This window comes from Poecilia reticulata, chromosome 1 (assembly GCF_904066995.2).
Source record: "Poecilia reticulata chromosome 1, P_reticulata-male-v2, whole genome shotgun sequence".
In the NCBI taxonomy this organism is placed as follows: Eukaryota; Metazoa; Chordata; class Actinopteri; order Cyprinodontiformes; family Poeciliidae; genus Poecilia; species Poecilia reticulata.
In genome coordinates this window covers 247,751-274,860 of record NC_088830.1, presented here as the reverse complement: position 1 = coordinate 274,860, position 27,110 = coordinate 247,751, and the positions used below count along the sequence as shown (strand labels likewise).

At 39.5% G+C, this 27,110-nt stretch overlaps 3 protein-coding genes across 6 annotated transcripts in view; 1 reads left to right on the top strand and 2 right to left on the bottom strand.

Annotated features, from left to right (window-relative positions):
- The first annotated feature begins 387 nt into the window (after positions 1-387).
- Positions 388-23,539, top strand: LOC103463040 (synaptogyrin-3-like). Its single transcript, XM_081603975.1, has 4 exons — positions 388-891; positions 3,132-3,366; positions 4,163-4,308; positions 22,290-23,539. The coding sequence occupies exons 1-4, from the start codon at positions 787-789 to the stop codon at positions 22,515-22,517; spliced, it is 714 nt and encodes a 237-aa protein (XP_081460101.1). The 5' UTR covers positions 388-786; the 3' UTR covers positions 22,518-23,539.
- On the bottom strand, positions 16,581-19,688 carry LOC145550241 (uncharacterized). 3 transcript variants are annotated; one of them, XM_081604528.1, is made up of 9 exons: positions 19,444-19,685; positions 19,052-19,189; positions 18,414-18,464; positions 18,181-18,344; positions 18,033-18,096; positions 17,774-17,827; positions 17,543-17,569; positions 17,304-17,457; positions 16,581-17,224 (listed from the first exon to the last, which is right to left on the bottom strand). In XM_081604528.1, exons 4-9 carry the CDS (start codon positions 18,249-18,251, stop codon positions 17,031-17,033), a joined length of 564 nt encoding a protein of 187 aa, XP_081460654.1. In that variant the 5' UTR covers positions 18,252-18,344; positions 18,414-18,464; positions 19,052-19,189; positions 19,444-19,685; the 3' UTR covers positions 16,581-17,030. The 3 variants fall into 3 exon arrangements, 2 of the variants coding, with proteins under 2 accessions (XP_081460654.1, XP_081460548.1); XR_014086630.1 differs by lacking the exons at positions 18,033-18,096; positions 18,181-18,344; positions 18,414-18,464 and having other exon boundaries at positions 19,444-19,688; XM_081604422.1 differs by lacking the exons at positions 19,052-19,189; positions 19,444-19,685 and having other exon boundaries at positions 18,181-18,901.
- The window catches only part of LOC103463029 (voltage-dependent T-type calcium channel subunit alpha-1H-like), a 235,023-nt gene continuing 231,292 nt past the window's right edge, over positions 23,380-27,110 (bottom strand). For both annotated transcript variants that reach the window (XM_081603359.1, XM_081603078.1), the window contains one exon: positions 23,380-26,952. In XM_081603359.1, coding sequence (XP_081459485.1) covers positions 26,257-26,952 — 696 coding nt within the window. In that variant the 3' untranslated portion in view covers positions 23,380-26,256. The remainder of the gene's footprint in view (positions 26,953-27,110) is intronic.

The window sequence follows — 27,110 nt, the reverse complement described above, 5'->3', positions numbered from 1 at the left end:
TTTGAAAAAATAAATAGAATTTATATTTTCCAAAATATAAATTTTGGAAAATTTATATTTCCATATATATATATATATATATATATATATACCTTTGTCCTTGTCCTTTACTGGTCGGACCGTCAGTTACACAACTTTATGAGATCATTCTGTCACTACAATTCATAAAAAATATGTATATAAGGAAGATTAATAGATGGCGCACTTGTTCACATGCGGTTCCCCTTTTCCATGCACAAGGGTGACATGTTCCACGTGTGATAAAGTATTTTGTTCATGTGATCCATATTCTATTGACATATGGAACATGTGACCATATTCCTCGAATGAACGTGAAACATGTAAACATGTTTTTTATTTGCTTGTTTTTTAATTGTTTGTTTTACCATGAAACGTTCCAAATTAACATGTATATGGTTTTTCATGTGACTCGTATCACTTCACATGTGGTATGGTTTTTCCACGTGTAAAAATCTTGTGCTTTTTCTGTAAGGGCAATTTTGATATGTTGAAATCTTTAGACTACAGGAAGGTCTTAGTTCGCCTTCATCTTCTTAAATAGAAAAAGACCAACGTCCGGAAAGCAAGACAAAAACAGAAAGGCAAACGTGGATTTGTTCAGATGGAGGTGGTGTTGAAGTCGACTGAAGACGGAGCGGCGATGCTGCAGCCTGAGATGAGCCGCGGTGACGCGCTGTGACTTCATCTGGTGGCTGGAGGAAGAACACTCTCACACCGACTCTTCTCGCTTTCTCAGCCGCGTTGAGAGAGCTGACATTCGGAGGGATGGAGACAGCGATCGCGTATGGAGCCATGAAGGCCGGGAGAGTCCCTTTCGATCCGGTCGCCTTTTTCACGCATCCCCGCACCATCCTCAGACTGCTGTCGTGGGTAAGTCTCCTCTTCCAAATGCGTGATGCGGGTCTCCATGAATGGACGGGCCTACCTGCAGCTCCCCTTTCTGATTTTCTGCTTTGCAATAATGTGATGCTTTCCAATCAAGCTTTACAGTTGTGTTTTTAGACAAAATCTCAATTTGAGGAACTTAATTTTTCTGTTTCTGTCGATAAGAAGGGTTTACGTTTTAAAAGCTTCTGCTCAGGATGAAACCCTTGTTTTCATTGTGATGTGATGCCGTGCAGTCATCATGTGTCTGTGTTTTCTCTTATTATTCATCTTGATACGGCTTAACAGAAGTGCATTGCAAAAATGTATATTTGAATAAAAAAAGAACTGAAAAAGCTAAATCTGGAGGAAGAAACTCTAGGACATATGCATTTGGCAGATCAGTAAAAATATTTTTGGTGCCTTCATGAATGAGGTAGTGGGACGTTAATAATTAATCATTTTGTTAGAGAATTATAAAGAACTCTCCATCAGATATAGCCTCAAGCTCTCAAAGTGACGTCACTTTTATTGTTAAAATAATAGAAGCAATAATCCAACTGAAAGAAACCTGAAGAAAACAAGCATTTTATTTTGACAAGACATTCTGTGATAATATGAGCAGTCCCTGTAGCTATAAAACAAAACTAATTTACCAACAAAAGAGAAGTTAACAGAAGGAATGATTCTGATCAGATTGAAAGTAATTTGACACAAATGCATAAATGAAGCACAAGGGCTCCAGTCATAATGTACTGACGACGATGCAGTTATTGAACCATCCAACAGTATCACTTAATCAATCTAATTGTGAAGGTCTGGAGTCCATGGGCAAGAAGCAGAGCATATACATGAAAAATAACTTGTTCAATTTACTAAATAAAGTTATATAAACAATTACTATGAGTTGTGTTCAGTATATGAATTTAACTGTATTTAGTAAAATCAATGAACAATATTTTGCAGCTCCAACTTAACACCTTAACTGACTGAATATTTCTTTATTAGTTTTAATTAATATAGCAGTCTTAGTTCACCTGAGACTATTACAATTTACACACAGTGTAGTGATTAGTACAATTTGTTTTGGATCATTTAGGGCAAAGCTTTAAGTGTTAGAGTTTTTTGAAAGTGTGACTTAAAGAATACAATTTGTGTCTAGTATTTAAGAATTTGAAGAATTTTAACTGCTGTTTTGTAATTCTGAAAAACTGTAGTTACAGAATTCCTCTAGGAATTTTCTCTATAACTTCAACTTCTCAGTTCCAAACCACCAATACATTTGCACTAAAAATATCTTTATAAAAACAGTTGTATTACTTAAGTTACTTAAACTTCTGAGCATGTGCAATGTCTTCTTAACTCGATATGTCAAATAGCATTTCAAATTCCAACTCATATATATCAATTAAGTTTGGTTCAACATATCACTGAGTTCATTTTTTGAGTGCATACTCAGGACAAATTGCTAGTCAATCATAGTAACCAAACCCAAACTCTAAATTTTGTATTGTTTCCTTCACACTATTAAATAACTTTATGTATAAATAAGTCAAGTCAAATTTATTTGAATAGCACATTTCAGCAAGGTATTTTAAAGCGATTTACATGATAAAACATGCAAAACAACAAATAAATAAGAAGCATTACATTATGTGCAAAATAAAGAGAAATCATGTTCCTATTATAATTAACCAAAGGCAACTACAAGCAAATGAGTCTTTAGTCTTGATTTAAAGGAGCTCAGTGCTTCATCTGGTTTGCAGTTTTCTGGAAGCTTGTTCCAGATTTGTGGTGCATATAGTATTATATTCTCTGAGCTACAGGGAGCCTGTGGAAGGACTTTAGAACTGGTGTTATGTGCTCTATCTTCCTAGTTTTAGTGAGAACATCAGTAGCAGCGTTCTGCATCAGCTGCAGTTGGAGGACAGATTTTTTTTTTTTGCCAGACCTGTGAAGACGCTGTTGCTGTAATGAGTTTCTCTAGATCTTGAGACATTAGTCCTTTAATCCTAGAGATGTGTCTAAGGTGATAGAAGGGTGACTTTGTGAACATCTTTAGCATATTTCCAACGAAAGAACTGTTGTTCTTAAACTGATTCATTTCGGGTGCTTTCAAACCTCTTTGCTTTGTTGAGAGCTAAAGTGTATTTCGATCTGCTTGGGAAATCAAGCATTCATAACTGTCTCTGTGGGTGTCATCCATCAATGACGTCTCTTAGATGATACTTTTTCTCTGTCTGCAGGTTTTCTCCATTGTGGTGTTCAGCTGCATAGTGAACGAGGGTTACATCAACATCGGCAGCGAACGTTTACTGTGCGTCTTTAACAAAAATGCTCATGCCTGTAACTATGGCATGACTGTGGGCGTGGCCTGTTTCCTTGGCAGCATCTGTTTCCTGATCCTGGATGTTTACTTCCCTTCTATGAGTAACCTCAAGGACCGAAAACGAGTGGTGCTGTTTGACCTCATCTTTTCTGGTAGAGATCAAAGACCACAAAATCTTCCTGATTTTTGTGAAGTGATAACAGAAAACAAAAAATATATATATTAAAGGAGCAGTATTATGTAAAATCGACTTTTTTGAGTATTACATCATCTTAAAATGTTATTCTCTCATCAAAATCACACATGGAGTGTTGCCTTGATTCTTTCATGCATGTTTGAGAAATTCTTTAAACTCCATAGCAACCATTCAGCTGTGCAAAACACCTGGGTGAACCGAGTGACACCTTCAAGGACCAAGCTCCTCCTCAGAGCTGCAGTGTCCAAGCTGAGATTCCACCTACCAGATCATCCCTCCCCAACAACTCCCTCTCTCAGCTCCTTCAGACTAGTCAGCAGTGATTAGCAAACCCTCGCTGGAACTACTGAGCTCATCATAGGAGCTACTTCTCAGTGAAACGTTGGTAAAAAACGCTTTTAAAGGGTTAATAGAGCAGCGATGTTATGATGACTTCCTATGGGCGGAGTTTCAGAAAGAACAGGAGTTTTTAAAGAGACAAGTGGCCCAATTTCAAGCCAGTAAATTATTATGTCAATTTTCTTTTAAGTCTCTCTCTCTCTCTCTCTCTCTCTCTATATATATATATATATATATATATATATATATATATATATATATATCAAATGACTTACTCGATCATGCTATAAAATGGCACAGAGTGCCTGGTAAATACCAAAGAACCAAAGAAAGAAAAATGTGACACAGTTGAATGTGGGGTGATGGGGTGATATGAGCAAGAAAATAAATATAGTCCTGTTTTTCTCCTTCAGGAGTGGCCAGCTTCCTGTGGTTTGTTGGATTCTGTTTTCTGGCCAATCAGTGGCAGGCCACATCTCCAGATGAGCTGCCATTGGCCCAGGGCTCAGACGCTGCCAGAGCTACTATCACGTTTTGCTTCTTTTCAATCCTAAGCTGGGTCTGTACCTTTTTTATTCACATTATGTACATGCATTACATTTCTTCATTCTGATTTCATTATCTTCATCACCATCTGATGAAGATAATGCTTATTGACCAACTGTTATTGACAACATATGGTCAATAAGCAAGACCATATCTTGTCTTGCTTATTGATGCTATTGGAAAGAATCACATTTCTTTCTTCCACTCAAGATAATCAAAGGCTTTTGTTTAAGACTCCCCCCACTTTTTTGGTTGTCCAATATTTGAACACACTTTCACACACAAGTGTGTCGTTATTGGTTATTCAGTGGTATGAATAACCAACAGTATCACAGTTTCACAAATAAAAACATCATTAAATAAATGCATGATTATTTATGCAAAATATTCTTTAACTGTAGAGGATGTACACCACCTCTCACCCATTGTTGGTGATAGCTCTTTACCTTTTTCTGCAAGAAGTGTAGAAAGTAAATCAATAGCCGAAAACAAAGTTTGAACTAATAAATTGTAATAAATTTACAACAGAATGGATAAAAATAGTGTAATGGTTACTGAAGCTGGCCTTGCCGTGCAGCAAAAAGGTTCTGGGTTCAATTCCCGGCCCAGGGTCTTTCTTCATGGAGTTTGCATGTTCTCCCTGTGCACAGTGGTTACTCTCCAGGTACTCTGACTTCCTCCCACTGATGGTCAGTTTGATTGATCTCCTAAGTTCTCTTTAGGGATGTGTGTGCATGACTGTTTGTCTTGTCTGTCTCTGTGTTGCTCTGCGATGGATTAGCGACCTGTCCAGGGTGACCCCTCCCCTCACCTGTTGACAACTGGAGATAGGCACCAGTGACCCCACTTGAGATCAGGGTGTAAAGATAATGCATGGATAGGTTTCTGAAGCTTCCATAATGCCTTTATTGAATTTTATTTTTTAACCAGGGCAGTCTCTTCAAGTTTCACTAAGATCTAGAAACTTTGAGATGCAGATAGAAATTATGTTCTTGCTTGATCATAGTTTAATAAATAATTGCACCATGGAACATTTGGTGAGCTGTTTTTTACACTTAGATTTAAACGAGGGCAAGAAGAGTTACACGTTAAACCCCAAAATTAGCAAAATGGCTAGAATTCCTTCATGATGAATACATGTGCGTTATTTTATCTTACAAGACTATTTTAAGTGATTTGCTCCTTTCTAACTAGGTGGAGTTTCTGTTTTGACCAGCAATTGATTTCTGACAAAATTAAAATGGATTCAGTAGGGTATCTTGTTGTCAACCATTTCTGGGTGGGTGGACATGACTGTGGCACTGGTCTGGGTGACACGCAGCAGTGAAAGCAGCAGATTGTAAGAAGTTGTGTAATTTGCGGAACTGTGTGGCACTTTACAATTTATTCTACCACAGTTTTTATGAACTGATCTCTAAATGACATAGCAGCTGGTGGTCTCCCTGTAATGCTTCAGTGTCATCTTTGGAGGATTATGCACATATAGTATCTGGATTCTTTTCAGTATAAGAGGTAGTTTCTCCTGTTGTTTTAGAATTTATGAACAGGTATGGTCAAAGTAGAATGCTCCTTCCCCTCAGAGATTATCCGTCATGATCCAACTTCGGGGAGCAGGAGATCAACCTCAGTACATTCATGTGCTAGGAAAAGGAGGTGTCCATCAGCGACTTTAAAGACCAGGCCTTAGGAGGATGACCCTGCCATCAATCATCCTTGCCAACGCACAATCGCTCCAGAATAAGCTAGATTTAAGGCAAATGTTAAGTTACTTACAAAACATAAAAATGTCTGTCTGATTGCCCTGACTGAGACATGGTAATCATGGCTCAAGGAGCAGGATGGAGACTTTGAACTGAAAACGGATGACTTTGGAAAACCACTGCGTCTTGACAGACACCCCACAGTGACAGGGAAATCACAGCGACATGCCTTTGTCTACGTATTAATAAACAATGGTGAAATGTGGGGATGGCTAGGGAGACAAAATGTACTCCTGACATTGAGTTATTTTCTGTCTTCTTCACCCTTTTTATTTATGCAGGGAGTTTCTGCAGAAATTTGTAACTCTTGATTATATACATCCATCCATCCATTTTCTTCCGCTTATCCGGGGTCGGGTCGCGGGGGCAGCAGCTTCAGAAGGGAGACCCAGACTTCCCTCTCCCCAGCCGCTTCTTCCAGCTCCTCCGGGGGAAGCCCAAGGCGTTCCCAGGCCACCCGAGAGACATAGTCCCTCCAGCGTGTCCTGGGTCTTCCCCAAGGCCTCCTCCCGGTGGGACGTGCCCAGAACACCTCACCAGGGAGGCGTCACCAGGACGCCTCCCTGGTGACGCCTCCCTCTTGAGGCATCTGAGCCAGTTGAGGCTCAGATGCCCGAGCCTCAACTGGCTCCTCTCGACGTGAAAGAGCAGCAGCTCTACTCTAAGTCCCTCCCGGATGACCGAGCTTCTCTCTCTAAAGAAGAGTCCAGCCACCCTGCGGAGGAAACCCATTTCGGCTGCTTGTATCTGTGATCTCGTTCTTTCGGTCATGACCCAAAGCTCATGACCATAGATGAGGGTGGGAATGTAGATCGACCGGTAAATCGAGAGCTTCGCTTTTTGACTCAGCTCTCTCTTTACTATGATGGACCGGTACAGCGGCCGCTTCACAACAGACGCTGCCCCAATCCGCCTGTCAATCTCCCGCTCCCTTCTTCCCTCATTCGTGAACAAGATCCCCAGATACTTAAACTCCTCCACTTGAGGCAGGACGACCACCCTGACCCGGAGAAGGCACTCTACCCTTTTCCGGCTTAAGACCATGGCCTCGGATTTGGAGGCACTGAGCCTCATCCCGGCCGCTTCACATTCAGCCGTGTACCGTTCCAGCAAGAGATGCAAATCATGATCTGATGAAGCCAACAGGACCAAATCATCCGTAAAAAGCAGAGATGCGATCCTAAGGCCACCGAAACGGATCCCCTCAACACCGCACCTAGAAATTCTGTCCATGAAGGTAATGAACAGAATCGGTGACAAAGGGCAGCCTTGGCGGAGTCCAACTCTCACCGGAAACGAGCCCGACTTACTGCCGGCAATGTGGTCCAGACTCTGACACCGGTCATACAACCCGTATCAAAGGGCCCGGTACCCCATACTCCCGGAGAACCCCCCACAAAACCCCCCTAGGGACACTGTTGAAAGCCTTCTCCAAGTCCACAAAGCACATGTAGACCTGTTGGGCAAACTCCCATGCACCCTCCAGGACCCTGCTGAGGGTGGAACTCCAGAGTGGAAGTACGCCCAGCCCCCTCTCAAGGAGACTGGTTCCAGAATCAGAGCCATGCATCAAGGTGAGGCCGACTATTTCTAGCCGGAACCTCTCAGCCTCGCACACTAGCTCCGGTTCCTTCCCCACCAGATAGGTGACGTTCCACGTCCCAAGAGCTTCTGCAGCCGAGGATCAGACCGCTAGGGTCCCCTTCTTTGGCTGCCGCCCATAACACAATGCACCCGACCCCTTTGGCCCCTCCGACAGGTTGTGAGGCAATTGGAAGGGGAACCCACGTCTCCTCTTCGGGCTGAGCTCGACCGGTCTCCGTGGGTAAAAGCCCGGCCACCAGGCGGTCGTCATCGTGCCCCACCTCCAGGCCTGGCTCCAGAGTGATCTGGATCTAAAGATCTAAAGTTATTTTCCGTCATAAGGGGTCTTCAGACTGCACTTTGTCTGGTTCCTCACCTAGGACCTGTCTGCCTTAGGTTACCCTACCAGGGGCATAAAGCCCCAGACAGCATAGCTCCTAGGATCATTGGGACACTCAAACCCCTCCACCACGATAAGGTGGCAGCTCGAGGAGAGGTGTTTATATTCATACCAGAGCAAATGATATTAGTGCAACGCAGGATATTGTGGAAACTGTGCATAAGTTACAGGACATAGCTCATGATGCTCCAAACTTTGTAATGGGTGGCTTTAACCACTGCAGGATTGAGAAGGCACTTGCAAACTTTCAACAATACACTCAAAAAAATGAAGTTAGGGAGTTATTACATAAACAAAAGAATATCATGTACTGTTAACACAATAATTTCATGTTTCAAACGAAAATATGGTAAAATCATATTGGATAAACAAGAAATTCAACAACTTTTATGAAATTTTATTATGTTGAGATAACATACGTAATTAATTTTAGTCAGACTGATCTAGTGCTGAAGACGACTAGCGAGATCATGGGAAATCAAACGAGACCATGCGAGATAATTGTTTTGCATGCCGGGAAAACTCCAGCGGCAGTTATGAGAAGACTACATTTCTATTTATCTCAAGTGATCTAGTGTGATTTCCCATGATCTTGTGTGATCTTCTGTGATCTCGCTAGTCGTCTTCAGCACAAGATCAGTCTGACTAAAATGAATCATGTTATCTCAACATGATTAAATTTCATAAAAGTTAAGTTGTTGAATTTCTTGTTTATCCAACATGATTTTATCACGTTTTTGTTTGAACCATGAAATTGTGTTAAAAGTGCATGATATTTTTTTATTAATGTAATAACCCCCTAAGTTCATTGTTTTGAGTGATATATTTATATACATATATATATATATATATTTTTTTTAAATTCCCTTCTCACCCTCCGTGGGTGGTCTCTCTCTCTCTCTCTCTCTCTCTCTCTCTCTCTCTCTCTCTCTCTCTCTCTTTCTCTCTCTCTCTCTCTCTCTCTCTCTCTCTCTCTCTCTCTCTCTCTCTCTCTCTCTCTTCCTCTAAGCTCGGGTCCTCTACCAGAGGCCTGGGAGCTTGAGGGTTCTGCGCAGTATCTTGGCTGTGCCTAGAACTGCACATTTCTGGACTGAGATGTCTGATGTTGTTCCTGGGATCTGTTGTAGCCACTGCTCCAGTTTGGGGGTGACTGCCCCGAGGGCCCCGATGACCACAGGCACCACTGTGGTCTTCACCTTCCAGGCCTTTTCCAGTTCCTCTCTGAGGTCCTGGTATTTCTCCAGTTTCTCCTGCTCCTTTTTCCTGATGTTGTAATCACTTGGTATTGCTACATCCACCACAATCCTCTGTTGTTTATCCACCACCACAATGTCTGGTTGCTTCTCCATTACCATTTTGTCTGTCTAGATCTGAAAGTCCCACAGGATCTTAGCTCGGTCATTCTCCACCACTTTTGGGGGTGTTCCCCACTTTGATCTCGGGGTTTCCAGTCCATTTTCTGCACAGATGTTCCTGTACACTATGCCCACCACTTGGTTATGTCGTTCCATGTACGGTTTCCCTGCCAGCATCTTGCACCTTGCTATTATGTGCTGGACTGTCTCAGGGGCCTCCTTGCACAACCTACACCTTGGGTCTTGTCTGGTGTGGTAGATCTGAGTTTCTATTGCTCTGGTGCCTCAGATACCCTGCCAGAATATATATATATATATATATATATATATATATATATATATATATATATATATATATATATATATTCTGCACAATGTTGCTATGTTTGGTCACGTTTCTATGTAATTTATGTACTCAAGTCAGTGGCTAACGTGCTAACATCACATGAAGTGAAGGTTAGTTGGAAATTAATCAGCCTTTCTCTACCATTTGCTCAATTTTCTGCTTGTTCCATCCTTCTCAAAAAACTGAATTGAGGTGGTCATTACATTTACAAAACAGGTTTTAATATTACTATCACTATTGTAGATGTTTTGATTTTTATGCTTGTTTCTGTATTTATCATCAAAAATAATTTCCCAGAGAACAAAAAAGTCATGGGAATAGAAATTATTTTCACAGGTGTCTACGAAAAATGCAATAAACATTCAAGTTAAACTTATTAGGCCTAACAGCAGCCAGTCAGAGTGGAAAAAATATTCTTATTTTGTGCCATTTTCTAGTTGTTAAATATTCCACAAAATGACCAGATAAAAGATGAACAACATGCCAGTTTAAACTTTGATCTATTTGCAAAACGACTGAGCTCTGCAACATTAAAACATGGATAGAACTGTAACTACATTAATCATAACTCTTCTTCTCTTCAGTGTTTCTGTCAGTTTCTGGTGGTGCAGCTCTGTGCTGCCTTCAGGAGAATGGGACATCAGAGTATCATCCATAAAATTTCACCCACATGGTATTTATTGTGCAAACCAGAGCTTTCAGTGGAAAAACTAAAGTTCCTTTTAATGCCATACAAATATGAGACAGAAACATGGATTATATCTTTATATAGATCTGTCTATTGATTTATAGATTAATAGTTTTACTGGACAGAAATTACAAAGAACAAATCTGGTTCTTAATCAAATCCTAATGAGTCAAATTGAAAGTGTCATGGAGTCATCAGCCTCATGACATTAACACTGACATGAAAAATAATATTGGAGAAATAAATATATCAAATCTAATTAAAAACGCAAATAAGTGAAAAGTTCTTTACTGTTATGGTCTGTGAGATATATTTATTCTCAGTACTAGATATGGTCTCAACAAACCCATGGCACTTTAACAATATTATTTTACCTTTTATCTGGAAATAGTGTCTGTTTATTCTTGCCATACAGTCTCTGTATTAATTATTGCTCAAAAGGTCTTGCCATACCAGTTTATTCCTCTGTATTCATTTTGTTCTTCATTCATTTCCAATTAGTTTCCTTTGATTAGTTTTATCCTCTTTTGGTTTATTGCTATGTCCACTTTAGTTTCTTTCCTGTTGCTACATTTATTTTATCGTTTACCATCGCTCACCATATTCACTCATTCATCACCTGCTGCGCCTCCTAATCGTCATGTTTTTCACATCATGTGTTGATTTTTTCACTGTTCAGCGTCGGATTCTCTGTTTTTATGCCATAATTCACATCTAGTTCGTTGCTCCATTTTATGTCCCGCTTCTCATGTTTCAGAGTTTAGCACAATGTGTGCGTCTTTTTTTTTTACCCCATAAGGTGCAGGGCGTATCGATGGGGAAAAGGCAGACTGACATAAACCTTTTAAAACAACGGAAACAGTTTCTGAATTCTGATTATTGAAATTTAAAAGTGCTGTGTTGTTCTATCACCCCCGTTTCATACCGGACCACTTACAGCACCGGTGTTAACGCTATAAAATGAACGCTCTCTATCGTGGTATCACCCGTGGAGGGATTTCTTTTGGGTTCATTTTTCAGAGGGATACACAGTGAGGGTGTCTTGATTTTAGCTACCAGTAGCAGGAGAACGAAGCTGCGCCAAGAAGCTAACAGAAGCTACAAACACTGAATAGAAGAAGAGCTGCCATCGATACAGTTGCAGCCAAGCATGATTTAATGTTACACAATACATTTTTACCAAGTTGCTCAAAGTCTAAACTGGTATTGTTGTGCATTTAAGGTGTAAAGTTTACCTTCGACCAAACGCCCCCCAAAGGCATCCCAGCGCCCCCCTTTTGTAAAAATGTCCGCCAGCGCCCCCTGCCGTCCTCTGAACGCCCCCTGGGGGGCGGTACCGCCCACGTTGAGAACCGCTAGACTACCAGATAAGAATCTGGTAGGCATGACCAGAGTCTACTAGACATGATAAGAGCCTGGATCTTTGCTATGGTTTCATTAAAGGCACTTACAAATTATTTGCAGAGAGCCTATTGGGTTTGTCTGACCACTGTGTGGTTTATTTGGCTACAATGTGCAAACCTGCTCTGAAAAAAATAAAGCCAGACTGACTTTTGGTTCATCTTTGAACCAAGGGACTTGTTTATTGATTCCTGTTTGGATTTAAATGAACTGACTGAGACAGTTGCTTCTTGTATAAATTTCTGTAAGGATCTTATTGCTCAGAGGAAATGAATTTGTATTTTCCAATAATAAGCAATGGGTGTCTAAATCAGTGAAAGGTATTATTAATGAAATAAAGATATATTTTAATAAGGGGGATTCTGCTTGTAGTAAAGAGCTGAATAAACAAGTTAAACAGGAACTTAAACTTGTTAAAATAAATGAGAAAAATAAAATACAAAATCTTTTGAACTGCGACAACTCTCATGTGAAGGTGTTAACTCCTTCCTTTTCTTATGCATTTGTAGTCTAAGAAAAGCCCTATTTCCCTGGGTGGAAAGTCAGAAATTACCAATGATTTGATTTTTAAAAAAAAATCTTTTTAGCAAAGAAAATGTTAATTATGGACTGGCTGAATACAGAAGTGATGCTCCAGCAAAGTTGGCCACTTTAATTAATATAAATGCTGAATGGTTGATCTCTTTCGGAAAATTAAAGAGAGGAAGAGTCCAGGAGCAGATAAAATTGGGTGCAGACTCTTAAGTCCTATAGCTGCTGTCATTTTTTTCTTTCATCTTCAAAATGTCTCTACAGCTTCACCCAAAACTTTGGAAAGATTCAGTTATTGTAACTGTGGCCAAATATAGAGCACCTAAGACACAAAATGATTTCTGTCTGGTTGCTCTTACTTCCCTCGTTATGAAATCTTAACGAAAGATTATAAAAACTGAGATTATGAAGGCAACCTTAAGTAGCTTAGAGCCTTTCTACCTGCTGTAGAGCTAGAAGTGTGGATGATGCTGTCAACACTTTACTTCAACAGGTCTTGGATCCCGCAGATGGGGCAAAAAGTTTTAGTTGTTTCCTTTTTATTGACTTCCTCTGCTTTTAACTGTATTCAACCCCACATTGTAGCCACACATCTTTAAGGCAGTCTTCACATTAACTGAGATTTATTTTTTTTGCTAGTTGATTTTTTAACAAACAAACCCTGAGGGTGATGGTTAATGGTGTTTTCTCTGATGTACTTTTATCTTCTACCGGCTCCCCTCGGAGCCGTGTCTTTTCACCACTTTCATTCAATTTATAATGAGTGTCGGAGTCATAATAAGAGCAGGTACATTATAAAGTTTGCTGATGACTGTAATTGTGTATGTGCTTGATGGCCAGGATTGTGACCATGGGTCTGTGATGAAGGATTTTAGTGACTGGTATGAGCGCTCATTTCTGGACATGAATGTCTCTAAAATCAAAGAGATGTTAGTTGATTTTAGGAAGAAGCCTCCACCTTGTTTTCCAGATTCATTCATGGACAGGCTGTTGAGTCTGTACAGTATTACAAATATCTTTTGACAATTATCGGCAACTGCTTAACTTTTGAGAGAAATACAGGTGCTTGTATTTCTATTGGAAATTAAGGAGTTTGAATGTTGACAGTGTTTTTATGAAAATGTTTTACTCTTGACTTATCAAATTGGTTTTAACATTTTTGTTAATTTGTTGGTTTGAGTTACTTACCCTGAAAAAACAAATTTAACAGATGACATCATCATCAACAAACAGCATCGCAAAGATGTGTAGTACAATAATAGGATAAGTCTGGTAGAGCTTCTCTGGCTCTTCAGAACCAGAGAAACAACGAAGGCCAAAGTGATCCTTGCTAACCCTCATCACCTCTTCATCACCATTACAGGTTGTTGCTTTCTGCTCGCAGATACATGGTGATTAAATGTAGCATAAAACAACATGAATGTTCTTTTAACCCCGTTGGTGGTTAAAAGAACATTGGTCTCATTAATAAATTGAGATAAGCCTAAACAAACTGTGGTGGTATAAAACTGTTCGATGGACGTTGTGGTGTTGTGGAGGGGAGTAATTTGCTTTGCATGGGAACAATAAAGTTTGTCTGAATAATATTTAGCAGCTGAAAGTTTAAGAAGTTCATGTCAGTTGTTTGACTGTAAGTGTAAAACAAGTGACCCTGTTGGTGTTTATCTCATTAATAAATTGAGATAAACCTAAACAAACTTTGACACTTCATTATATATCATTAAGCATCATTAAAACACATTTCAATCTGGAGAGACTCAGACGGACAAAAGGGAACAATTAAAAGATTTAATGACAGGAATGAATAACAGTTCTTTGGCGCTCGGACCCCGGCAGCTAATTTGAGCTGAGATTTGATGTGAACTCGTTGAACATCCCGATAACAGATTAGGGATTCTCTCCCCCGGGGCCCGACACCACCAGGTGGTGGTCGGGAAAGGGTGCCATCCTAGAGCCGAAGGATGTGGGTGGAGAAGGGGAGGTGGTGGGTTGAACGCAGCTGGGAAGCAGCTGACGGCTTGGGTGTGGATCCTTTTACGCAGAGCCTGATTGCTGATTGGACGCGTCGGGTGAGGTCCAGCGCTGAGGTCAGAGATGAGCATGACGTCGATGGGCGAACGAAGGGGGTGGAGTCTTCCAGCTTGAACTTTCGCTAAAGCTCCCATTTTGGAGTTTAATAAAAAATAGTTTACTTTTGGTTGGATTTAAATCCTTTGGGAAACTAAGGAAATGAGAGTTTTTGCATACACAGTAAAACAATAGAGCCTGAGAGTACGAAGCGCATTGCTATCACACAGGGAAAAAGAAATTCGAGCGCTATCACGTTATAACGTGATACGTATCTTGTTAAAACGTGATAGTTATCTTGTTAAAACGTGATAGTTATCTTGTTAAAACGTGATAGTTATCTTGTTAAAACGTGATAGTTATCTTGTTAAAACGTGATAGTTATCTTGTTAAAACGTGATAGTTATCTTGTTAAAACGTGATAGTTATCTTGTTAAAACGTGATAGTTATCTTGTTAAAACGTGATACGTATCTTGTTATAACGTGATAGTTATCTTGTTAAAACGTGATAGTTATCTTGTTAAAACGTGATAGTTATCTTGTTAAAACGTGATAGTTATCTTGTTAAAACGTGATACGTATCTTGTTAAAACGTGATAGTTATCTTGTTAAAACGTGATAGTTATCTTGTTAAAACGTGATAGTTATCTTGTTAAAACGTGATAGTTATCTTGTATAAACGTGATAATTTTATGTCCAGGAAGTGGCGGTATTATGCTAGGCTTTTACAGTGGCTGACAGGAATTGGTCAGGTTTCCCTTCATGTTTGGTCTACACGGATATGGATGCTGCTTTGCACTGTGGTTAAAACCATTAATAGCTACTCTGAGCAGGATCCTACACAGAACGGGGCTGCACAGAAGGAAACGTCAGTTCGGTTCTCTAGCTGTGGCAAGTACACCTCGCTGCAGCATGCAGAAAGGGGCGGGGACGGACCACTGTCAGCCTCTTACCTTATATGGAAATGGGACCATTGCAATCCGGAAGTGAAGGGGGCGCTAGTGGCGCTATTTCCTGTACCAGCCGCGTTAATAATAATAATAATAATAATAATAATAATAATAATAATAATAACAATATTGATAATAATAATAATAATAATAATAATAATAGAAATAAAAATGTAACGTGGTATGTCCCTTTAAAAAAATAATTAAAACTATTGTTTTTTAATGTTAAAATCACATTAGTAATAAACAACTTAAAACAAGCAACAATAATGAATTATTATGCATATGTATTTATCTATTGTCACCCAATCTAGCTGAAACAAAAGGCTTAAAAAATATTTAGGAACACATTTATCCATCCATTAATTATCATACACGCACGCATGACCCTGGGCAGATCACCAGTCCATCCTAGATTAAGAAAACAGATACCAAATACTTCAAGAACGCTGTAGTTCAATTAATAGATTGTGATGTAGTGAAACGTACTCTTATAATAAATAAATTTAAATCTAAAATATAACTAGTGCCAAAAACTATTATGCTTGGTTGCAGGTGAGCTCAACTATTGTCATTGTTTACCATAAAGTCTCATTGGAAACCTTTCCTGTAAGGACTGCAGCTTAACCAGTAATCTGATAAAAGACACTGGACTGGTGTCCCACTATTCAATTTAGAAATTCTATATCAACTCTACCAGTTGTATTTGATTCACAAACTGCGCTCAAATATTCAATTGTTGCAAAACCCAGAGAGACTTTTGTAAAACTTTAAATGTAGCTTCAAACTGGAAACACTCAGAGAAAGTAGGTCTTAGAAAGTTTATTTGACAAGAGAATGATCCACTGTGGATTAATCATCGTTTCTGTATGAAAAGCTTCTTTGAAGTCACCAGATAAATAAATCAGGCTTATGTGTACATTCTAACGCTCTTCAATTCAGCCAATCAGCTCATCATGCGCCTCCGTCTCAGCCTATCGGCGCCGGTCTCCTCATCTTCTTGAATTACCCTTCATAAAGTCCGGCTTGATGTGAACAACTGCTCCTCACCAGAGTTTCCATCACCTCCACCCGGTCTCCACCGTCGCTCAGCATACCTTTAATCTTTGTATTATGGTATGTTTCTAACTGAACATGTTTCTGTATTTGGTTGCTTTATTTAAATAAAAACTGTTGATTCTGATTGCTAAAACATAAACGACTGAGGTTTGCAAAGACAATTTTTATTTCTTCCAGTCATTGTTAAAGTATATGAAACGTTACACATGAAATACTGAAAGGTATTATCTTTGCTTGTATTTCAAAATTTTAAAACAAGGTTATCCAATTGTTAAACAATGCTGTTACAATATATTTACAACTACTTTATTGGTTCTACTTTCTCTTTAATATATTAGAGCCACAATGTTACTTTTCCTGGAAACAACAGTTCTACCAAAAAACTAAATAATATAAATCAACTGAACTACAACAAAAGGAACACTAAAAAATTTACATAATGTTTAAAGAACACATTGTGAAAAACTAAAGGATGACAGAACAAATCCAAATGTCAGCAGAACAGATTGACAAAGATGTCACCAAAAAAGAACAATGTGTGACAACTGAAATGTGTGAAAGACTGTGGAAAACAACTATTATTCTCCTTGCATTCAGTACTGACATCCAGGGCAGTGTCCAGGTCTGCCATCACAGTAGTAACGAGGGTAATCTCCTCGTCTTCCATTTCCAGTGAAGCCCACACAGTCTTTATATTGCCGGTTACAGGAAGAACACGTAACAACTGCAAAAGGAATCCGGTTTTCTGCCTTGAATGACTTTGAAAATTTACCCCAGTTGATCTCACCTGTAAATGAATGATAAATTTCATGTAGTTTAAATCTAATTTAACATGTTTTATGTGGAAAAAAGTCAAAGGTTCTTACCATCCAGCCAAGCAAAGTGAGTCCTCTTCCTGAACACTGGGTCAGACACAATGGCTTTAAAGCGCTTGCAGGTTAATGCCAAGGTGAGGTAAGCTGCATCTCCCTGTGCTAGTATCACCTCTTGGAGAACAGCTTCCAGTACATCCAAAGGCATCTGAAAATTACAGAAAAACAGGTGCATTGCAAGACTATCACCAGAATAATGGCTATGACGCATATGATTATGAATGTATCTTTACCTGCAAAATTGGTGGCATCATTTGTACCTGCATGGTGAGAAGCATAAAACAGTAATTAACACTTTGTATCTCTCAGTGTCTTACCCTTTCCATCTCTACTGTCATAAAAAAATGATGTGCAAAAAATATATTTTCCTGTTTAAAAAAAAATCATTTCTGGTTTAAGTGTCAATTGCACATAAATAAATACAAATCAAAAATAATAGTTATGTGTACATTTTAAAAATTAACCTCAATTTGTGCCTCAGTTGCTTTTGCATAGGTGTGGTCATCAGCACACAGAGTCTGTAAAAAATATAGATATTTTGAAAATGAAAGATGAGCCCAAGTCCAAACAACATCAAAACAGTTTCAACCTTTTTAACTGTCCTATCCTGATTTTGTTTCATATTTTAACAATCAAGCATTGCATAAAACTGCATTGTGAACGGACATAATAGAAATTACATGATTCAAAACTACACACTGATGAATTTGAACTAAACCATACCTCATATTTTGCCCCCTCATGAACTTTTTTCCGCTTTCTCTCCTTTTGTAGTTCTTCTTTGGACCTTTTAAAAGGACAAATTGAAGATTTTCTTTAAAAAACTGACTTATGTGTATGATGATGTGGTATATTGCACCATTATTCTTACTTCACAGGGAAGTTTCTCAGGAGAGTGAGAGTCCACCATCTTCGTATTCTGTGGACATGACAGGTTCGCATTTAATGACATCTCCAACAGAAAGCATGCAGTCTTATCTGTTTCCTTACCTCCGTGAAATCAAATGGTGCTTCCATCACAAAGTAGAGAGCATACTGTGGAGAAAAATGTGATTATGTCTATACAAACAATACAACAAAATGGTGGGAGGAAGTGGATGTTACCATCACTACAAACATTCCACAGTTGTTGGACAGTCCTTGTTTAGGCAATCCCTGTGGTGTTTGAGAGAACATTCAAGAAAAGAGGGAAAATTTAAATTACTTTAACAATCAAATTAATGTATAAGACAACAGCCTTACCCACACTATTGACTGTAAACATTGAACGGAGGAATGATTGGAAATAAGCTGTCTGGTAGCTCTAAAGAACTATAATTGTCCAACAATAACATCTCACTTATATTAATATTTTTAATTTCCATTTTTAAAATAACTATCAGTGCACATACCTTCATTTTAATTCATGTCTGCAGAAATAAATGGGTAATATTACACTGCACATTATGATCAGTAAAACCGTACTTAATAGTAGATGTATCACCTAATACTGTTACTCTTACTAGTGTTTTTTGCAGTTATTTACTACTATAAATATATGAAGTAGAGGGAACTACACCCACCTATGATGGCAGCTTTTAGTTCATAAAAAGTGTTAGACTTTCCAGAAATGTTGGCGTGCAAAAACATATTTCAAAAAGGATTAACCTTTTTCTAGTGTTTTTTATGAAAAAAAAACAACAACTACAAAACTGTTAAGAAGGTAAATAAATAAATGATAGTGTAAGTGTAGCTTTACATACCGTTATGTTGAACCGTAGCAGTTCTTGTTATGTGATTCTGTACCTTGAACGACTCATCGGCTTTGTATGAGCAAAGAGGACAGAAATATCCGGAATAATCTTCTCTCCGTTACGAATGTTACAAATAGAAACGTGGATCTGTTAAATAAAATAAAAAAAACAAAGTTTGAGCATAAAATACACTTATCAAATATACATTTTATTTACTTTTCTATTTTTATCTAATGGTGCCCTGCAGGGAAATAATTAGCTATGCTACATGCTAAATTTAACCTTACCTTCTATGAATTACGCATTTCAATAGTCTACAGCTGTTTATTATATGCTCAACGTCATCTAGAAAAGCGTATTGATTTACTATGTGATAAAAATTTTAAAGAAGGTAAAAATACCTTTTGCTGACTTTGCGCCTTTTCCATTTTGGATCGTGTGCCGAACACATGAACCCTCTCAAACTTCTTTCAATCGGCATCTCAAACCCGCTTCTTTAAGGTATTTATACTAGAAATTAGGAAAATAGCGCCCCCTTCACTTCCGGAGTGCAATGGTCCCATTTCCATATAAGGTATGAGGCTGACAGTGGTCCGTCCCCGCCCCTTTCTGCATGCTGCAGCGAGGACCTTCTCAGCTGTGGCGGCGTTCCTGACTGTCTGGATAGAAGCTGAAGTTGGCTTCCGGTTGTAGCTTCTGATTCGGGAAATGGCTAAAGAGCGATTAGAACGGAGGCTCAGATGTATTTGCTGAACATTTTCTGTAAAACATTTTTATTGAACAGTACAATAGGTGCATAACGGCAACGGCTGTTCGTAACCAAGCAACCAAAATAAACAGTAGGCTAGATAGTGGCAAAAGACAAAAAATTAGATCCTGTTAAGCATTCTTCAAAATAAAAGACTTCCTCTCTCTTCCCTTTTGTCAAAATAAATCATAAATAAAGCTTTGAATTTAATTATTTTTCACATCACCTTTTTGTAATTATGTACAATCAAGTTACATTCAGTAAATAATAATAAGCATTTAAATTATACTTAACATATGACTGTAATTAAGTAACTCCGTCCATTTTCTTTACACCCTTGTCCGTTAGTGGGCTCGGGAGGGGTGTTGGTGCCTATCTCCAGCTGACATTCTGGGCGAGAGACGAGGTACACCCTGGACAGGTCGCCAGTCTGTCGCAGGGCAACAAAGAGATACACAACAGCGCACACACACACACACACACACACACACACCTAGGGACAATTTGGAGAGGCCATTTTACCTGACAGTCATGTTTTTGGACTGTGGGAGGAAACCAGAGTACCCGGAGAAAACCCACGCATGCACAGGGAGAACATGCAAACTCCATACAGAAAGACCCGTGCCAGGAATCGAACCCAGAACCTTCTTGCTGCAAGACATCAGCTCTACCAACTACACCAATGTGCAGCCCTGTAAATAAGTAACTAATCATGGAATTAGATTTAACATGCAAGTGTTAAGAAATCACCTGATATGTTTAAAAACAAACATACATCGACACTTCAAATCTGGAGTAGATTATTCTACGCCAATGGCAGAATATTTCAAACCGAGTTTGTGATTTGTGAAACCTTTATCTGAATTGTGAAACTTCAAACATGAGAGATTTAAAAACCCTTTTGTATCTGGAATGCATTATAAATGAACTATCACATTTACAATATTTGTTATTATTTTAGCCTTCTGTTTTCTTTCATTTTTTTGTCCTAGAGCACCTGCCTTTCTGTTTGGCTGTTGTGGTTTACAGGGATGCATTTTAACTTGAGAGGAAGTCTTTTATTTTGAAGAATGCTTAACAGGATCTAGTTTTGTATTTTGCCACTATCTAGCCTTCTGTTGATTTCGGTTGCTTGGTTACGAACAGCCGTTGCCGTCGTTCAGCAAGTGTACTGTTAAAAAAAAAGAAATCTGAACAGAAAATGTTCAGCAAATACATCTGAGCCTCCGTTCTAATCGCTCTTTAGCCATTTCCCGAATCAGAAGCTACAACCGGAAGCCAACTTCAGCTTCGATCCAGACAGTCAGGAACGCCGCCACAGCTAGAGAACCGAACTGACGTTTCCTTCTGTGCAGCCCGTTCTATTTAGGATCCTGCTCAGAGTAGCTATTAATGGTTTTAACCACAGTGCAAAGCAGCATCCATATCCGTGTAGACCAAACATGAAGGGAAACCTGACCAATTCCTGTCAGCCACTGTAAAAGCCTAGCATAATACCGCCACTTCCTGGACATAAAATTATCACGTTTATACAAGATACGTATCACGTTTTAACAAGATACGTATCACGTTTTAACAAGATACGTATCACGTTATAACAAGATACGTATCACGTTTTAACAAGATACGTATCACGTTATAACGTGATAGCAATGCGCTTCTGTACGTATGAAAGCTCTCCAAGGAGGAACAGCTTATCCTGCTCATGCTTACTGACAGTCATCCCTGTTAGTTATTTTATAGACACAGTTTTAATAAGTACTTACACTGTCAACATCATAACTGGATTACTTCAAATCTAAGGTTTGTGGGTGTTTTACTTCTTACTCTCCTTTTTTCCACTTCCAAGCTGAACCAAGGAAAGATGCCTCTGGCCAACACTTTGTTCAGTAAAAGTGAAGATTCAATGGCTGGAAGCCAAATACACTTTTGAGACTGCACCCTAAAAATATACTTCTTAGAGAACACTGTATATAGTGTTCTCTCCGTATTTAAATACGGAATCGTCCCGTATTTGGCTGTTAAATGTTGCGTCCACATTATGACTGTTACTGTGGCTAAGAGACCTTTTCTATGTTTCTATTTGTAAATAGAAATATATATTATTGTTAGATCTTGTGTTTTATTTTTGTGTTTTTATATTTATGTGTGGTGTTGCTGAGGTTTGCATCAAATAGAGCTTATCCTCCTCACATGGCGCAGTAGTTTGATTAAAGATTATGCTGTACTTAGCTTTATGGTCTGAGAAAGAACAAAAGGTTAATAAATAAGCCAGTATTAGAATGCTACAGTGTGTAATGAGTTTTCCTAATTTAAGATACTTACTAAAGTTGATTAAAAAGTTGATTAAACATTGTCTTGTTCTTACTGTTTAAATTAAGTTTATCATTTCATATTGTTGCACCTGCAACAGCTTAGGAATAATTAAGTTTGCTGAATGTTTCTCTGAACCTTTGACATTAATATTAATTTTCATTCTTATGTTTGTGTAACTAACAGGCTGTGTTGACGCTAAGTGCTCTTCGGCGCTATCTAACCGGCAGTAATACAAACTTATTCACCTGGCAGCACCTTGACCCTCCTCCAAGCAACGCCCGAGCCACTCCCTACCCCATCCCCAACGGAGGCACCATCGTTACCACCAACCCCTACCAAGCCACGCCCTTCACCGAAACCCTGGACCCCCAGAAACTCACACAGCATAGACAAGTGGCTCCTGCTTTTTAGAAACGCAAAAAGAGAAGATTTGAACTGAACGACACAACACACTGAGCTGAGGACCACCCGCCCTATTGGTTTTACTGGGACTCCATCCCCTCCAGGGAGCCGTTGGATCCCTTTTCACCATGGCAACTGCTGGCTAAGCTTAGTTCTGTTCATGCAAGCGCACACATACACAGATGTTGATGCAGGTGAGTACAGATGTACTCACTTAGCATCTGTATGCAGTTAAGCACCTGGAAACACATGTACAGATTCACACTGAGCAACATCCTGGCTGCATGCTTATTGGGTGAAGTGTAGATTAACATAGATGTAGACCAGTGAAGATGCTTTACCTGCCTTATGAATGGACACAGTGGGAGAGACGTGGAAGCTTTGTAGCTCTTCATTAAGCTCAAGCTGGTCACCCAGCAGCTGAAGGTATGACCAACATATTGTGAGATGAATGCAAGAAACAGCAGAACTTGAAGGAAATAGTTTCTTGACAGTGTAAAATATAAATGTGATTAAATATTTTATTGTGATTTGTTGAATTGATTAAAAAAAAAAAGGACATAAACCACGATCAAAACTGTGATTCTGGCTGTGTTCACATGATCATCAGATGTTTTCTCTTTTTTCTCTTTCTTTTTTTTGCTTCCTTTGATCTTTGAAACAGTTTTCAATGTAATTATGTATCGTGAATGACATCTGAGGATGTGTTGGGCATCTCAATGCTTGGAAGGCCATAATTAGAAAGAGCTGTGCTGAATTCATTAGCAGTAGCAGGCAGCTGCTGAATGTCTAGTATTTTTAGATTGCAGGCTGGATCAAGACGATCTTTTTCTAACAATCTTTAGGTGAAACAAGAGTCAGAGAAAAGTCATAGAGGAAGAGGTTTTATTCCAGCTCTGTCCAATCATGTACAGCTCATTGTGTAGCATTATATTATGCTGATATAATGCTGGTAAACTGACATTCAGAAATGTAGAAATGCAGCTTTTATCATGTTTGCAGTTTTAATAAAATACAACCTTCTCTACAAACTGTAAGCATTGTTTCATCACTTACATAAGCCCTTCTGTAGTTCCATCTAATCCACCTCCCTACTCCTGTGCAGCTTTGTCTCTTTAAACAATGAAGAGAAATAGGGGCAAGCTCCAAGTTCAGACAGCAGGGGGCCGTCTAACGCTGCAAAGCTCCACTTACATATTTCACACTGAAATACGTCTGAACTTCTTCTACCCTGAGAATACAAAGATGTTGAGAGAGGGGGAGTGAAAAAAGTTAAGATACAAATAGATAGAAGCAGGGGAGGAAAAAAGAGGTAGACACAACTACAGTCCAGGTCATACCACACGATTTTATCTGAACGGTTCAAAAAGCAACAACGATTTTCCAGGTTGATGGGGACTGGGCTTGTCCAGTCATGGTAGTTTGTTACAAAAAAATTAAAAAGATATAAAAGCATTGCAGATTTTTAAACAATGAACATATGATGGTACTACTGGTCAAGAAGTACGAGATAGAGGCTGAAGACCATCCATACGTTTTTTTTAAAACCCTGTTCAAGGTATAATAATTAAATATAGCTTCCAGCTTTTATGATTTAGCTTTGAAAACTGTTGTAAGGATAAGAAATCAAGTTGGTCTCTTCACTTAAATATCAAGAAGATTAAAGTACTACACTATAAAACTATAAAAGTTAGGAAGATTCACTTGGTAAAAAAAACTAGTGAAAGTTGCAGTATGTAAGTTTTATAAAAACTGTTTTTTTACATATTTGTTTTAAACTGTCACCATGTTGTGACAATGTGACACGAGACAGACCATCTGTGAAAAGATTAATCTCCTCCACCTGAGCTACTCTGGCCATCTGAAGAAATGCACCATTCCTGACCAAAAGTAAGCAATCAGAGCCAGGAGGAGGGTATTAGCGCTATCAATCATCCACATGTACTCACAGGGTGATAATAGCAGAGAAAGAACTTACATTAGAGAAGAACTGTCTTAGATCCTTGGCCATGGTACTGGTAGCATTCACAACTGGCTATGTTAGCTACGGTTTAGCAGATAGAAACGGGGTAAGAGGGAGGGAGGGAGGATGAGCAGCACCACACAGAGGGGTGATTGACAGCGCTGGTACCCACCTCCTGGTTCTGACTGGTTGTTTCTAGTTGATACTGGGAGAAAGCAGAGGAGCTTGATTTTTCTTACAGCTTATCTGTTTCATACCTTACAGTCATGATATAGTAACAGTTTCAACAAATATATATTTATATAAAATATAAAAGTCACATACTGCAACTTTGAACAACAGACTAGCATCAACTTGAAATCATCTTTTTTGGTTTAAGTTTCTCAAATGTGACAAAGTCACAAACACATATATTGCTTTGACTTGGGTCAGGCCTAATAAGTTGTTTTGGACTCTTGATGCATTTCTAATTAAAATAAAACCACAGACTTCTGAAAATACAGTGCCTTGCAAAAGTATTTGAATCTTATGTATTTTTCCACATTTTGTTCACGACCACATACTTCAGAGTAATTGATTGGGAGTCTACTTGATAGACCAACACAAAGTCCTACATAACAATGAAGCTGAGCTAAAGTGATACATAATGCTCTTAGTTGGGGTACCACGTGGATCAGTGGTAGAGCAGGTGGACCGCTCAGAGGCTCTGGTCCTCAGCTCAGTGGTCCCTTGTTCCATTTCCCTCTCTGGGCCATTTGCTGCATATCTCCTCTTCTCTATCCTTCTTCCTATGAAGCTACTGTTGAATAAAGGCTACCAGTGACTTTAAAAGCAAATTTCTTAATTATGGAAATATGAAAAATATTGCACGCTATTGTACTCAGTTTTTTTTATATACTAAATGAAACCCATTGCAACAAGTCATCCCACAACAGTTATCTGATAAGTTATTAGTGTCCACTTGCAGATACCTTCATCAGAATTCACTGCTCTGAGAAGCAGATTTGTTGGACAACCAGCATCACAAAGATTACAGCAGACAGGTCAAATTATGGAGTGGCTTGAAGGAGAGCACTGAGAGAAGGAGCAAAGAGGACAACAGTAACTCTGGAGGAGCTGCATAGATCCACAGCTCAGGTGGGAGAAAGACCGTTTAAGAGAGCAGTAAGAAATCTTATGCTTCCATTTTGCAACAAGTGATGAGGATGATACAGCAAATGAGGAAAAATGTGCTCTGGTCAAGCAAGACTAATAGTTCAGTATTTGGCCAACAAAATGTATGTGTGGTGGGAAATAAAGAGCATATAAATAAACTTTCCACACTTTGGAAAACGGTGGCAGGAGCATCATGCTGTGGGGGTGCAACAGCATACTTTACTTCACAAAGTAAAATGAAACTTATTTTATTTCAAACAAACTACACTGTGGTTTGTTTTTTGTAACACCACATGTGGAAAAGTTGAAAAGGTGTGAATACTCTTGTAAGGCACTGTATATAAGAAGCTTCACAATCTTTGTGTTGTATTCTGACCTAGGCTGGTAGAAAAATGATGAGGAATGGCAACAGCAGGAGAGCAAGCAACAGGAAGGTTGTAAAGATAGCCGGGCTGCTACTGTGCCTGAACTAAAGCTAAGACTCTAATAGACAACTTTTACGTGTGCATTTTTGTGTGCTTGAAGCACAAAAGAGTCCTTAGATTTCTTCACTTGTATCTTTCACACACTGTAAAAATCTAATAAGACAGCAGGAAACACTCCTGCTTCAGTCTGAAGCTCTTATGCCTCTCATGAGAAGTTCAGCAGAATGTTTGGCTCTGTGTTTTTGTCCTCCACAGAGCTGCCCTCCTGCTGGTGAGGGGAGACAGTGGTGGCATCAAACGACAGAGTCCGCCTCCTCAGCTTAACACTGCTGTCTAGAAACTGTGTGGCCTTAGTGACCGGCTCGCCACCCGGCGGTGGGCTCATCCGGTGCTTCCTGCTCCTGCCTGAGACGGGCGATGCCGAGTGACTGAAGCGACTTCGCTGCTCCCCGGGACTCGGAAAGAGATGTCCGCTGGGAGCAGGCCGAGTGACCGAACCGTTCATACCATCGACCTCCTCATCAGCATCATCCAGCATGGGGGTGGGGTCTAACCCGGCCGCTCTGTGGTTAAGCAGTGGAACAGAAAGGATGGATTCAGTGCTGGTGACATTCAAACTGGACGGGCCCTGAGGGCTGACGGGCCTCTTTTCTGCCTCTGTGTCTGACTGTAAGTCACAGCTGGCCTGCTCAGGTACATGTTCATTGGTGGTGGTCTCACTGTGGCTCCGGCTGTGGCTCCTGCAGGAGATCACCCTCTGGGGGTGAGTGTATTTCAGTGTGTGCACGCTGGACGATCTCTGGCACAGCGGAGGGGAGGCGGCCGGGGGCTCAGTGAGGCAGGTCTCTGCCAGGTCATCAGCTGACCCACTCTGGTCCAGGGAGTCGCAGCACACAGCCGCCTGGGACAAAACAAAAACACACACACACAACCCCACACACACATGCACACACAAAGATATAATGAAATAAACTCACTAAGTTATCACATCGTTATTTTAAAAAAAGCCATCTGTGTTTCTTCATACTTGTCGACCATCTGTATGTAGTAATTAAAATA

Bases quoted from the DNA above. Each gene is read 5' to 3' on its own strand.
- LOC145550241 (XM_081604528.1), bottom strand. From the start codon at position 18,251: ATGCGAACCTGTCATGTCCACAGAATACGAAGATGGTGGACTCTCACT. The intron at 18,097-18,180 runs GTAAGAATAATG...TCCTTTTAAAAG, and splicing joins CTGAGAAACTTCCCTGTGAA to GTCCAAAGAAGAACTACAAA. The intron at 17,225-17,303 runs GTAAGAACCTTT...ATTCATTTACAG, and splicing joins TCACTTTGCTTGGCTGGATG to GTGAGATCAACTGGGGTAAA.
- LOC103463040 (XM_081603975.1), top strand. From the start codon at position 787: ATGGAGACAGCGATCGCGTATGGAGCCATGAAGGCCGGGAGAGTCCCT. The intron at 3,367-4,162 runs GTAGAGATCAAA...TTTCTCCTTCAG, and splicing joins GTTTGACCTCATCTTTTCTG to GAGTGGCCAGCTTCCTGTGG. The intron at 4,309-22,289 runs GTCTGTACCTTT...TGTAACTAACAG, and splicing joins TCTTTTCAATCCTAAGCTGG to GCTGTGTTGACGCTAAGTGC.